This window comes from Electrona antarctica, assembly GCF_951216825.1.
Source record: "Electrona antarctica genome assembly, chromosome: 1".
NCBI lineage: Eukaryota > Metazoa > Chordata > Actinopteri > Myctophiformes > Myctophidae > Electrona > Electrona antarctica.
In genome coordinates this window covers 52,214,283-52,229,521 of record NC_136806.1, presented here as the reverse complement: position 1 = coordinate 52,229,521, position 15,239 = coordinate 52,214,283, and the positions used below count along the sequence as shown (strand labels likewise).

Sequence of the window (15,239 nt, the reverse complement as noted above, 5' to 3'; positions counted from 1 at the left end):
ACCTAGTTACCTAGTTGATTCGTATAGCGCTACAGTAAATTGTTTTCTCTGCACTCTGTTTGACCATTTATTTACCGATCTAAGGTTTATGCCACTTTAGTCCGGTCTTGCACCATTTGAGACCTTTCAGCACAAACAAAAAAGAAGGGGTGACAAATTAACAGAAAGACATGAATAAATGAGTGGAGAAACATGTCAAAGGACCCTCAGAATTATCTGTATTTGGCCGCGGACCCCCCATCTGAAAACATGTTGTTCCAGGGACCCCCATCTGAAAACATGTTGTTCCAGGGACCCCCCATCTGAAAACATGTTGTTCCAGGGACCCCCCATCTGAAAACATGTTGTTCCAGGGACCCCCCATCTGAAAACATGTTGTTCCAGGGACCCCCCATCTGAACACATGTTGTTCCAGGGACCCCCCATCTGAAAACATGTTGTTCCAGGGACCCCCGCCAGAAGCAAAGATTTGAGTTAAACACGTTCACTCTGAAAGAATATATATTCAAAGATTTGCGCCACATTTTCACGATTTTTCAAAAAATAGCAGATCTACAAGCTCGAGCTTGTAGATTTGCTATTTTTCAATAGCTAAAAGCATAACATTAATGCTTGAAACACCAAAAGGGGTTCCACCTGCCCAGAACGAGTTAAGCTTGCCGATTATGCTGCTTTTGCTGTTTTTGACTTTGAAATCCTAAAAGGCAACAATTCTGGACATACGAGGTTTCCACCTGACAGAGATTATTAGTAGTCATCGGCCTCGGGTCATAATGGGGTTTCTGTTGAAAAGTGCCGCAAAATGTGAATTCAATTACCACCTGAAATAGACGGCTGTCTGTCAACAATGACTCACATCCATCATAAGAATGTTCCTCCTGGTTTTTAACAGCAGGAGTTTCATGTGGTCTTTGTGTCTGGAGTGGCTCTCATGGAAGCAACAGATGGTGTGCGTGCGTGCGTGCGTGCGTGCGTGCGTGCGTGCGTGCGTGCGTGCGTGCGTGCGTGCGTGCGTGCGTGCGTGCGTGCGTGCGTGCGTGGAATATCCTTAGCAGCAGCAGCAGCTGCAGTCTCTCTGCCAAACAGTAAGACGCTGTAATGAGAAAAACATTGTTTTCTATTTCCATTTTGTTACAGTCCAGACAGAACAGAGAGACGTAATGCATGTTTGTGGCCTGAAAATCCCTTGAGGGATATAATAGGCTACTATATTAATGTGCACGGCCCTTAACCCATTTAGACCTGAGATCAGATTCTAAAAATGTCTGTTTGAAAATGACAGTTTTCTGAAAAAGCTATGTTTCTATGTCAGTCGTTTTTTCAAAAAACGACGTCAATTCAAAAATAGCAGACCTACAAGCTCGTAGCGCGCCACTCGGTGGCGCGCTACCGAGTGTCAGTGGTGCTATGTGGTGCTATGTCAGTGGTGCTCAACCTTTTTCATGTCAAGAACCCCCAGAATTATCTGTAATGGGCCGCTGACCACCCATCTGAAAATATGTTGTTCCAGGGACCTTCCAGAAGCAAAGATTTGAGTTAAATCTTTTTCACGATACGAGTGCCACGCTACGAGCTTGTAGATCTGCTATTTTTCCAACAGCTAAAGTATAACATAACGCTTAAAAACACCAAAAGGCGTTCCCGCCCAGAATGGCTTAATAGGGATAGTATACTGTATATAGCACAGCACATTAAGCAGCAGATCATATTATGAGGAAACGGTAATGGCTGGGCTATTACAGACAATTAGGAACCATCTACCTAAGGCTTTTCCTCAATTTAATTTGTCTCTTTAAAAAGTAGTATAACCACAGAATGGAAAATAACCAAAGGGGCGGTTTTGTCATGAATGAAAAATAATGTTCGTCTGGGACGGGGGGGTGCTGCTGCATTCTGACGGGCGCTGCCTCGCTGCACCTGCTATTCCCAGCGCCCTGTGCCCTACAGTGTGCTATAACCCATTCTGAACGGGAAGCAACCTTTTGGTGTTTTAAAGCATTATGCTATACTTTAGCTATTGAAAAATAGCAGATCTACAAGCTCATAGCGCGGCACCGAGTGCCGTGCTATGAGCTTGTAGATCTGCTATTTTTTGAAAAATCGTGAAAATGTGGCCCAAATCTTTGAATATATATATTCTTTCAGAGCGCTACGTTTTTTTTTTTTTTTAAAGATATTTTTTTTGCGGCTTACGCCTTTTATTGGTTTTTGAAGGGACAGACAGTAGGCTGACAGGAAACGGGAGAGAGATGGGGGAAGACATGCAGTAAAGGCCGTGTCGGGCTCGGGAGTCGATCCCGCGGCACACTGCGACTGGATTACCAGTCGGGTGCCCAGACCACCGCCTGGGCCGAGCGCTACGTTTTTAACTCAAATCCTTGCTTCTGGGGGGGTCCTGGGCCTGGAACAACATATTTTCAGATGGGGGTCGGCGGCCAATTACATATATTTTTGGGGGTCCTTGACATGAAAATGTTTGAGACATGATTGAGTCACGATTTAGAAGACATTTGTAGAATCGTCCTCAGGTCTAAATGGGATAAATAATCTGCTCCCACTAACGGCATGGTTCTTTTAGACATCTAATGCGATGTACTCTATACTGTAGTAGATGTTCAATAGCGTTATTTATTGATTGATTGAATACTTTATTAGATGGAAATGCAAACAGCAGGAGGTACAGTCATATACACTTGGTCTAAAGGATAACCCAGACTTGTTTCCATTGAGGTTCATCAACATAGCATGAAAAATAACACCAACATACCATATCATCCACAAATACAAATCACTATAGAGTGTCGCAGTCCCTCCCCCTTTCATGACGACGCCAGGCCCAGGAAATAATTCCCAATGCATTTTCCCCATAGACATTTCAAAAAGTATTTATTTAAAGACCTTTTAAGCGTCGTACGAGAGTCGTGACAAATCATCATCAGTTGGTTAAATCCTTTGCTGCCATCTAGTGTTCAAAGAGTTTGACCGCTTCACTGCCGCTCATAGACTCCGATGTTACGGAGCTTGTTGTCCTTCCGGGTTAAACAGGAAGGTGGGGGCTTCCGGAAGTGGAACGACTCATCACAACACAGCCCCCAGCCTTTAGCTAGCAGAACAACCAGCTACATTTTCGATGCGATGCGACACAAAATCACAAATGATTTACGATCGTCAGGTGCGTGCCAGCGCACCATGGACAACTCTCGAACCTTTTGAGATACGGCGCTTTGAAAATCGGGTTATAATGGAGGCTCAACGGAGTTGGATTAAAAAAAAACATTGCTGTTTGTGAAGGAGGAGGGCTTGCTATACTAGCCGGAGCAATGCTAAAAGGTAAACAGACCGACCGCACGTTCATATATGGATTAAACATATGTGTTAAACATATGTCTAGTTGGCAAGAACAGGTCCCAGGGGGGGGGGTACGTTTATAAACGTAGATGGCAATAAAATAATTTAAAAAAAGGGCAGGTGAAGGCAGTGAATGCTATTGCTTTTCTATGGGAGAGATATGAGATTTACCTCCCCCTTTGGCCTCCTGAAAGGTGGACTTTCAGGCATGTTTTGAAGGAAGCCAGTGAACCACATTTTCAAAGGGATGGTGTCAGGGCATTCCATACGTTGGTGGCAATGCAGTAGAGAGAGAATTGACCCATGTCCATGTGTGTTGTTCTATAGGAGGGTGTTACAAGATCCTTGTTGTCGTTGCTCCGTCTAGTGTTGTGGTTGTGGTTGTTGCTCACTTTTGTGAGGTATTTAGTCAGACTAAGAGAGGTGCACGTTGGGCACTGGCCTACTTGGAACGATGCAAGTTGGAAATGCATTCCCCACCCAGTTATTGTTATTGTCTCCACCAGGCCGAAGGCATGGGGAGAGAGTATGTTTTGCACTCCGTCCGTCCGTGTGTGTGTGTGTGTGTGTGTGTGTGTGTGTGTGTGTGTGTGTGTGTGTGTGTGTGTGTGTGTGTGTGTGTGTGTGTGTGTGTGTGTGTGTGTGTGTGTGTGTGTGTGTGTGTGTGTGTGTGTGTGTGTGTCTGCATTTTTCACATCTTGTACATTCACGCAAATCACTACACATGATCTCTATAATCATGTGATCAAGACGGGTCTGATTGATTTCTCATATTCCATCCTGATTGGCCTTCCAATGTTTTCAGGAGTGGCCCGTTTCGTACTATGCCAGCCATTTATTGAAAACACAAAATGCATTCATTTTCATAACATTACTAAGCATTATCAATATACTATTACGTCACAAACAATCCTATCCTGGTGGAGACCTGTGCCCCGAGGGGCACTTTGTCTAGTTACGTCTGTGTCCCTTTTATGCCCATACAGCCTATAGTTCTTTGTCAGGCATGCCCAAATATGGAGTTTATGCAGATGTCAGAACATCATTGTGATGTCACAACAGGCCAGCTCCATCCATATATGGAGATCTAGGTGTGATGAGGTGTGATCAATTGTCTAATTTGGGCCCTGTCCAGAGCCTGGGCAGAGGCCCTGTCCTGTGCGCCAGCCCCTCCTATATACATGTTTAATGTTTGTTTTTAGTTCAATGTTTGTTTTAAAAACGCCATTGACAATGAAGAGAAGTTAATGTTTGTTTTTAGTTCAATGTTTGTTTTAAAAACGCCATTGACAATGAAGAGAAGTTAATGTTTGTTTTTAGTTCAATGTTTGTTTTAAAAACGCCATTGACAATGAAGGGAAAATGTACGTCATCTTGTCCCTAACATTAAATGCCATTAACAATAAAGATAATGTAATGTTTGTTTTGTCACTGTTTGTTTTACCACCATTCACCATTACATCACCTAATCATAGCAACATGAGTTAGACTTTAATATATTAGCGCCCCTCACTTCACACAGGTGTGATTTTTTTTTATACCGGTAGCCAACATGAATAAAATGATTGATGCTGTATTAACACATTTAGCTGGGGACCCCCTGGAACCCCCTCAAGGACCCCAGGGGGTCCCCGGACCCCACTTTGAGAACCACCGATTTGGAGGCAACGTGAAAATATCACAGCATTATGTAATAAATAATATCTTTTTCCATTCAGCGTGTTTGTGTCTTGGTTGCTTGTCAGCAGTGTAAATAGTGTAAAATAGCGACCGAGCCAAATATGTCGAGGCACGTTGCACCAGCATGTTTTTAGCGTATACCCTGAATCAAACCAAAGCAAACAGACAGTGGAACAGACAGTTGTGCAATGGAGAGGAAAAAAGTATCTCTTTCAATCAAGTCCATCCATCATCGTTCAGCTTCACACAAAGGCAGCTACATCAAGGTCAGGTCATCCACTCAGCTCCGTTTTGTGTGTGGATATAAATGAATATATCACATAGTCTAAGGGCAATCTAGCCTCACTGAGAGTCTCCTCGGTGAAGCTTGATTGCCCTGGACTATGTGAATGTGATATTCATTTATATACAGATAGAGTCTCCTCTCAGCGAAGCTTGATTGCCCGCCTAGACTATTTGATATTCATTTAGTCTCCTCTCAGGCCTCATTCAAACACCAATCAAGCATTTGTGTTTGACCAAACACAAATGTTTGGTCAAACCATGTGACGCCCATTGGAAAAGCATTGTGGTGGCCTAGAAAAACTAAAAAACGACCAAACATTTGCTTGATTGGTGTTTGATACGTGTGAATGAGGCCGTCTAAAGGGCCTTGCAAACGGGGAGCGATAAAACGCGCCTATAGTTCATTTTCAATGAGACCTGCGTTTCTGCTCGGAGAAGTCGCGGTGTGACAACGCAAGCGTATTTACGTGAGCGCTGTCCCGTGAATTTGTTGCGCGTGTGCTCGTTACGTGCACACGGCCGCAACTCACCAGACCTGGATTCTGTTTCGCTTTTTTTTTTACGCTTGCGTTGTCGCGCCCCTCTTCAACAGACCTGGAGGAGACCTGTGTTGATCCAGGCAACAACGCCTGCGTTCCTCGCTTCACGTTTGCAAGGCCCTTAACAATAGACAGATTCAGTGCATTGTGGCACTTCAGAGCACACTGATTGTTCAGCTACTGTATTTCCTCTATAGTGTCAGGGTCGAGAACCCTTAAATACAAAAAAGGGGTGGAAGCTCAGGTGCAGAGGAAGAAAATCTAAATGTATTGAAGCACAACAAACGGAACAAAAGTGAAAATGCCAAGAAAATTGCAAAAGGGCAAAAAAAATAAAAATAAACCACTATTCATTTCAAAAGTAAGCCTAAAGTCTTTCAGCTCCAGCGTACCTTCAAACACTAATGTCGAACACATAGAGAGTGAAGCTTCAGAGACCTCCAGTTGTACCTGTAAAGTAGGCCAAGAACTGAATGACAAACAGGGTTTAACCCATTTTGGCCTGACGTCAACATTTTAAAAATGTCTTCTAAATTCTGACAGTTTTCTGAAATACCTCATGTTTCTGTATCAGTGGTGCTCCATGTCAAGGACCCCAAAATTGATATGTAATTGGCCGCCAACCCCCATCTGAAAATATGTTGTTCCAGGAACCCCTCAGAAGCAAAGATTTGATTTGATGATGATTTCACGATTTTTCAAAAATGGCAGACCTACAAGTTCCGCGCTATGAGCTTGTAGATCTGCTATTTTTCAATAGCTAAAGCATAACATAACGCTTAAAACACCAAAGGGGGTTCCCGCCCAAAATGGGTTAAGTACAAACAAATCAAGGCAATGACACTGGAACAACAAATCTCAGGTTTGGTTAACAAGGAGACAGGGAAAACAACACAAATGCAAGCTCAAAACATTGTCCAAAAAAAATTACCACGAGAGGAAATACCACAAACCCAAACAGCTGCTGACTGTATTTGTCCTTTATATAGGGCTGATATGGCACCTGGCCAATCAATGCATCACAATGCAATCACCCTCCTGGCACCTCCTCCTTACCCATGGCAAATACAGGCTGGGTGCTGTACTGTACTATATGTGATAAGTCCTTGTACTGTATCATGACATGTACTGTATAGGGTGATGATGGCTCACCACGGGTCACTTGTTATTTTGTCTCTGTGACAGTCAGGCCTCGATCGCACACAACAACAGACTGCTGTGTCACCTCACTTTTGTGTGTCGGCCACGGCATGAGAACAATGTCCAATTCACAAGCTCCTGCCACTGTGTGGTGAACTGTGGCAGAGAGACTATTGGCCCCGACGTACAGTACATACAACAGTACAGCTTCCATACTGGGAACAGTGAAGTCTCCCTCCTCCTCTCCATTAGCAGCTAGTAGTTTAATCCATTTAGACCTGAGCTCGATTTTACAAATGCCTTCTAAAACCTGACAGTTTTCTATGTCAGTCGTTCTCAAACATTTTCATGTCAAGGACCCCCAAAAATATATGTATTTGGCCCGCTGACCCCCCCCCCCCCCATCTGAAAATATGTTGTTCCAGGCCAGGGACCCCTCCAGAAGCAAAGATTTTAGTTAAAAACGTTTGCTCTGGAAGAATATAATATTCAAAGATTTGCGCCACATGTTCACGATTTTTTCAAAAATAGCAGACCTATACAAGCTCGTAGCGCGGCACTCGGTGCCGCGCTACGAGCTTGTATAGGTCTGATATTTTTCAACAGCTAAAGCATAACATAATGCTATAAAACACCAAAAGGGGTTTTCCTGCCCAAAATGGGTTAAACTGGAGCTCTGAATCCCTCTCTCTCACAGCAGTGCAGATCATGCCTACACTGTCAGCTGCCGTTGACACACAGCAGTTGGTTTCTTTTGTACCGGGTCCAAATCATTCCACTTGTGCCAAGAGGAGCTGAGAGCAACACACGACTGCAGCCCGGAGCCAGACACTCTGACCACTCTGACCCCCCCCCCCCCCACACACACACACACACACACACACTTTTCTTTCACAGCTGTACAAATAAATGTAAGTGAATCAGTCTGGAAACTTAATCTTGTAATTGTTTTGGCTTTCCTATGATCAGCAGTGCAGTGTATGAGGCCAGGCTCCCTTTTCTCCCCCCACCTAAAACAGACAAAGTATTTGAGCTGTGTTTTTACAAAAAAATGAAATTGGGTTAGCAAAAAAGGAGGGATTTTCTAAAAGGAGGAAAAACTAATTTTATTCGGTGTGTTCTTCTATAGGGAAGCAGAGAGCGAGGAATAGCAATGTTTAATTGGTACTTTGTTTGTGTTTGGAAGATATGTGTGTGCATATTGAGTTCCATGTTATTAACTGTTCTGATTTCCTAATGGAAGGCTCCTGTTGTCCTTCAGCGTAGGACAGGTCATAGATCCTGACTTAACTAATTTAAACCCCTTGAAAAAAACAAAAACAATAGCAGATGTACAAGCTTGCTTGGCTGTTTTCACTGTTCATTGTATGGGGCAGACCTGACGTCGACATTTAAAAAAAAATGTCTTCTAAATCCTGACAGTTTTCTGAAATACCTCATGTTTCTATATCAGTGGTGCTCAATATTTTTCATGTCAATGAAATTATCTGTATTTGGCCGCGGACCCCCATCTGAAAATATGTTGTTCCAGTGACCCGCCTAGAAGCAAAGATTTGAGTTAAAAACGTTCGCTCTGAAAGAATATATTCAAAGATTTGTGCCATATTTTCACGGTTTTTCAAAAATAGCAGACCTACAAGCTCATAGCTATGAGCTTGTAGATCTGCTATTTTTCAATAGCTAAAGTATAACAATGCTTTAAAACACCAAAAGGGGTTCCCGCCCTGAATGGGTTAAAAGACCTGAGAGAGACTGAGAGTTTCATTTAGAATCAGAAACATATTTAACACATTGAGAGCCCACGCTAAACTGCCCAAAATCACTTTCACCTAGAAAATCCATTCACATGCTGGAACTTTTTACTTTGAAATGTTTTATAGTTTCTGAGTTATTTAATTTAAACGCCAAATGCATTCTCAATGGCGAAAACACAAACTTTGGCACCACGTGTTTAAAAAAAAAGTGTTTTGATTTTTCTGATTTTTTTTTAATAAAAAAATTAAATTAAATTAAAAAAAAATATATATATATATATATTTTTTGTATTTTTTTTTCAAAGACGTCCACAGACGTCTTGGGCTATGCACGTGCGGTAATACCCAGGACGTCCACAGACGTTTTGGCCACAAAATGTGTTTTAACATCATGGAAACGATATTTTTATTTTATTTTGAAATTGAGTTGCAAACTTGCAGCAACTCATTTTCAAGGGAGTCTTTCAATATCATCCAACATTAAACGATATAAACACAAGACCAACATTATACAACATGAAAATTCTCCACAATGCAACATTTCAACAAAAAATAAGTGTCACACGCTTCTAGATGCCATCTGTCACAGAACCTTAGAGACATCTTTTTTTTTTACGATCGTTATTCAGACAGGTTTATTGTGTTAAAGTCTTTAGCCATGTCACAAGGGGAGAAATTAGAACAAATCTCACTGCCATGCGATGCACTGTTTGTTCAGGAACACACACACACACACACACACACACACACACACACACACACGCACACGGCCTGGCATGCAAAATACATGCAAACACATTGCCTCTCCCCCCTCAAAGAGGCAGAGTGACTACTAACCACCCATTAATCCTCTGTCACAACCAGTTAGTATGGCAATGCTGCATGGGAGGGATGATGGCAGCTTATCTCAAGCTTTAGCCTTTGTGACTAGAGTGTGAGACTTGATACACACACACATCTCTCTCTCTCTCTCTCTCTCTCTCTCTCTCTCTCTCCCCCCTCCTATTTCTTGGGTGTCTTGGAAAGGAAAACACTGAAGGACGGACGGTCGGGAACGAGGGGGGTGTTTGTGTGCATCATTCTCTTGATTTGTGCTTCTTCGATTCTGGGTTCGTCGATGGACCGCCACCATTTGACGTCGTATTGTAGTTATTATTTTGGCCGGATGGGACGGATGAACCGGGTCTTTGTGGTTTTGGCAAGGATATGAAGCCATGTACCATGTTAATCTGCTGGCTTGCATGTAATAATGCTTCATCTATTCCCCCCCCCTTGCTTTTAGTACCTTTCTATTACGCTATTAGATGTTCCAAGTAAAATGTATCACCATGTAACGCATTAAAACCGGGAAAGCAGTGTTGTTTTAGATTTTTAGCATTATTCTGTTCAAAAATAGAAGATACGTGTACAAGCTAACATCTGCTAGTTTTGAACATTTTTTGAAAAATATTGAAAGTGTTGCAAATCTTGAATAGAGGGTATGCGCATGCATAAAGAGAGTGGCAAAGTGAGTTTAACATTTTAACGTTGTTTAATGCAATCAGATTTTCTGTTTGGAACTTTGGATGTATGGGGCTGTCAAGGCCAGGAAGTAGTTTTTGCCACTCAGTAGGCGTTCCCACATAACTTCCGGGTATGATAATGATATCACGTGCATCGCCTCTATAATTTTGAACTACGGACATGTTTTAGGACTATTCTGATTTAGAAGGCAGAATTGGCCTCAGTTCTTAATGGGTTAATCAGGGTTGACATAGCAAGAAATCAAGAGAGCAGTAGTGATCAGTAGTGTCTGAAGCTGATAAAAATGAAAGTATACTACAAAGCATGTTGCATACATATTTGTGCAAGCTTTGTAATTTGCTTGTTTTGACATTCACTGTGGCTCTTATCCAGAGTGACTTACAACGTACTAGATCAGAGTATTGTAAGTGGCATGAACCCTAGTCAACAAACTACAGTGTAGCTACGAATAGGGATGTCCCGATCATGTTCTTTTTGCTCCCGATCCCATTCCGATCATTTGATTTTGAGCATCTGGCGATATCGATTTTTTTCCCCATCCGATATTTATATTTTATAGAACACGTTTATGCCACATCACAACAGTGATAATATCCAACATCAAAGACAATATCCAGTCTAATATCATGATATGGATATAATATTGATACTATAGGGATGTCCCGATCACGTTTTTTGGCTCCCGAGCCGATTCCGATCATTTGAAAATGACGTGATCGGCCCCGATTTCCGATCACCCGATCCGATCGGGACAACCCTATAGCTACAAAGTATGGACTAGGACAGCAGATATACATCAAACCTAGCATCATTCTAAACAACATGCTATCGAAATAACACACGTGACCTTTTTCTGGGCAACCAAACAACGTGCGTCGATCTGTCTAAATAACATACACGGCACAATGTGAACAAGTAACCAACAGTGGTGGAAGAAGTACTCAATTGTTTTACTTAAGTAAAAGTACCAATACTGCAATTTAGAACTACTCCGTTACAAGTAAAAGTACGGAATTGAAAACTTGAGTAAAAGTCCAAAAGTATTGGCATCAAAATGTACTTAAAGTACTCAAAGTAAAAGTACTAATATTGCAGAATGTCCCACTTCACACGTTCAAAAAGTCTATTGAAAATAGCAGATCTACAAGCTCACAATGCGTCGCAGCGCTTGTAGATCGGCTATTTTCAAATGGCCAAAATGTATGCACAAAGGCACAGCATACTGTATGGCTTACATCAAAGCTGTTGATCATATCTTGAAAACAACACCAACATCTCCCTCTCTCTCTCTCCTTTCCTCCACAGGCTGTGACAGGCAGATGCTTCGGTGACAGAGACTTCAGGGGAGGATTGGAGAATGGGATTCTGCTGTGCGAGTAAGTTTTTGACTTCTCACTCAACTGTGCTTGTGGCATTTCCCCACTTCACTATTATCCCATTCTGGGCGGGGACCCCTTTTGGTGATTTAACTAAGCATTATGTTATACTTTTGCTATTGAAAAATAGCAGATCTACAAGCTCATAGCGCGCCACCGAGTGGCGCGCTACGAGCTTGTAGGTCTGCTATTTTTTGACGTGATTTTTTTAGGACTTTTCGACGTCAGGCCTAAATGGGTTATACTCTGATCTGACTCTTATTATTTCTTATTTATTGCGTGTAGCATTTTAGTAGGCCTATAGGGTTGGAATGTTTCATAATTATAACCTACTGGGCAGCAAGGGGAAAAAAAGACATGCCTAATTAGAAGAACATTTCCAGTAATATTGTTTTATTTATTAAACACCAGATATTAAAATAGGGTGCATTTTGCATCCCAAAACGCAGTTCATAGTTAGTACTACTGTACTACTGTACTGTTTTTTATTCTAGTTTATTTTGCTATAGCTTTAGTTATAATAAGCATTTCTTCTTCTGTTTTCTACATGACTATAACCACATTATATAATAATAATAATAATAATAATAATAAACTTTATTTATAGAGCACCTTTCATGACACGAGTGCAGCGCAAAGTGCTTTACAAGACAAATAAAGCCAAAAAATCACAAAAAAAACTAAAACATCACAATCAGGGTCACAATCAGAGCAAGATCAGTGAAAGCATAGGACAGAGGCTTGATAAAAAAATGCATAAAAAAGACAATGAAATAGGTAAAACAGTGAGTCAACAAAAAATTTAAATCAATGGATGCAAGTGTAAAAAAGTGGGTCTTAAGCTGTGTTTTAAAAATATCTAGGGAGGGTGCCAGTCTTAAGGTGCATTGGAAGTTTATTCCAGGCAGTCGGCCCGTGGAAGGAGAACGCTGCTTCGCCATATTTCTTAAATTCCCTTCTTTGTGGTTTTATAAAATGTGAAATGCTGCAATTTGTAAAAGAAAGAAGAAAAAAAAAGAGAAAAAAAAGGCAAAATATGACTCCTAACGTTGTTGAAGTGGGACTCATAAAATGTCCCTGGGACTCATCTATCCTTGCATCCCGGGACTCATTACATTGAAAACCTATTTACATCACTGTAAACACTGCAGATCTTTATAAAAAAATAGCCACACTCAACATGATGTGACACATTGTACTGTATATGATCTCATGCCCGTGGTAGTAAACCTCCCTTGGGGATCCCTGTTTCCATGTCATTTACAGTTACGTACAGTACATTAAGGATGCGGAGGACAGACACGGTGTCATGCCTGTCGTTGGCATTGCGTTTGAACCTACAGTCATCCCTCCTCTTAACCACTTAAACCCCTACTGTCAATAATACGTCATTGACCGGGGTTTGACTTGGCCCCCTCCTTTTTCTCTCTGCATGCAGAAAATGAGCCAATCTACAAGCTCACAACGTGTCGCAAAACAACATGTCATAATGTTGTAAATCTGCTATTTTTGCACAATGTTTGGCTATGTTGTGTAGAATGTTTGCCTATCATGACATCCCCAGAATAGAGATACTAGGGTTCAACTTACATACTTACTTACGGCTATAGAGCGTCGCAGTCCCGCCCCCTACCAGGGCCCAGGAAATGATTCTCCGTTCATTTTCCTCATAGACATTTCAGAAAGTATTTATTTAAAGACGTTTACGCCGCGGACAAAGCCAACTCTTGTCGTGACAAATCATGACAACAAACACAATTTTTCGGGCCAAACAAAGAATTAGAAAGTAGAAAAAAAACGGCAGGTTACAACACTTTTTTTGTTGTTTTTCTTCTATGTAATTATTTGTTTGGTCCAAAATATTGTGTGTGTTGTCATGATTTGTCACGACTCGAGTTGGCTTCGTACGACGCTTAAAAGGTCTTTAAATAAATACTTTTTTGAAATGTCTATGGGAAAAATGCATTGGGATTCATTTCCTGGGCCATGATAAGGGGCGGCGGGACTGCGACGTTCTATAGCCCAACTTTGGGCATATAGGCCACTAACAAGTGCTCTCAATTTGGTAGATGGTGCATTTATATAGCTCTTTTATACAAAGCACTTTTACATAGATTGTGCATTACGTTCACCCATTCACACACACACACACACACACACACACACACACACACACACACACACACACACACACACACACACACACACACATTCATACACCGATGGCGGCGGAAACCATGCAAGGCCCCAACCTAGTAGGGGCGAAACGTTGTTGTATTTAGGTTGAAATAAAAAAGGACGGGGAGCAGAATGATATCGTGTGCGGACGTTCCACTTTTTTCTTCATTTGGTCACTTTTTGGGTCCAGCTGCACCGTATTCGGATAACTGGGATGTGCATATCGTTTTCCTCCTTTACAGATCTGGGCATCCCCACACTGACATCTTCCCACTGGTGGAAAGTAACTAAGTACTTTTACTTAAGTACTGTACTTAAGTACAATTTTGAGGTATTTGTACTGTACCAGAGTTGTTTCCAATTTCCAGTACTTTTACTTCTACTCCACTACATCTCAGAGCCAGAATTTGTACTTTTACTTCACTACAATTATTTGAAAACTTTAGTTACTAGTTACTTTGGAGATTTTAATTTTGATTAGAAAACATACATTAACCACTTCAACGCTATACATTTTGGCAATTTGAAAATAGCCGATCTACAAGCTCACAATGCGTCGCAATGCGACGCATTGTGAGCTTGTAGATCAGCTATTTTCAATAGATTTTGTACACATTTTGAACTTGTGAAATGGGACATTCTGCAATATGAATACTTTAAGTACATTTTGATGCCGATACTTTTGTACTTTTACTCAAGTACATTTTCAATTCCGTACTTTAACTTGTAACGAAGTACTTCTAAATTACAGTATTGGTACTTTTACTTAAGTAAAACAATTGATTACTTTTTCCAGCTGATGATTAACCACTAGGGTTCATGTGGTAATAAATAACATTTAGGACAGAGATACTAAGAGGGCATCCAAGTATTGAAGGAAAGAGCGGATGACTTCCTGTCCTTGTGTGGACACTCATTAATTCCACAGAGGAAACATTCGCAGACTTCCTCTTCCTCGTCATCTGTTGTTGGCCTGTCGGCGAAGGTGTGTGTGTGTGTGTGTGTGTGTGTGTGTGTGTGTGTGTGTGTGTGTGTGTGTGTGTGTGTGTGTGTGTGTGTGTGTGTGTGTGTGTGTGTGTGTGTGTGTGTGTGTGTGTGTGTGTGTGTGTGTGTGTGTGGTATGTCAGAACTGATGCATTACATAACTTGTAATGTATTCTGTGTGTGTGTGGGGGGGGGGGGAGACACAAGGAGAGACAGATGGTCCTCACGTTTAAAGGATAATACATCTGTTTTTGAAATCATATTTCGTTTCACTGCATGATGTAATCTACCGTCGTCAACACCTGAAGCAATACTTTACGAAGGATAAAAGACAGATAGATCTGCAGGCTCAGAATGCATTGCAATGCGACACATTTTGAGATTTTTGAAAATAAATTGGATAGCGCTTAAGTGGTTAAAAATAATTAGAC

At 41.5% G+C, this 15,239-nt stretch overlaps 1 protein-coding gene across 1 annotated transcript in view; it reads left to right on the top strand.

The window, feature by feature from the left end:
- The window catches only part of LOC306925474 (LIM and calponin homology domains-containing protein 1-like), a 185,967-nt gene that overhangs the window by 67,192 nt on the left and 103,536 nt on the right, over positions 1-15,239 (top strand). Inside the window, exon 2 of the mRNA XM_079504308.1 lies at positions 11,576-11,646. Coding sequence (XP_079360434.1) covers positions 11,576-11,646 — 71 coding nt within the window. The remainder of the gene's footprint in view (positions 1-11,575; positions 11,647-15,239) is intronic.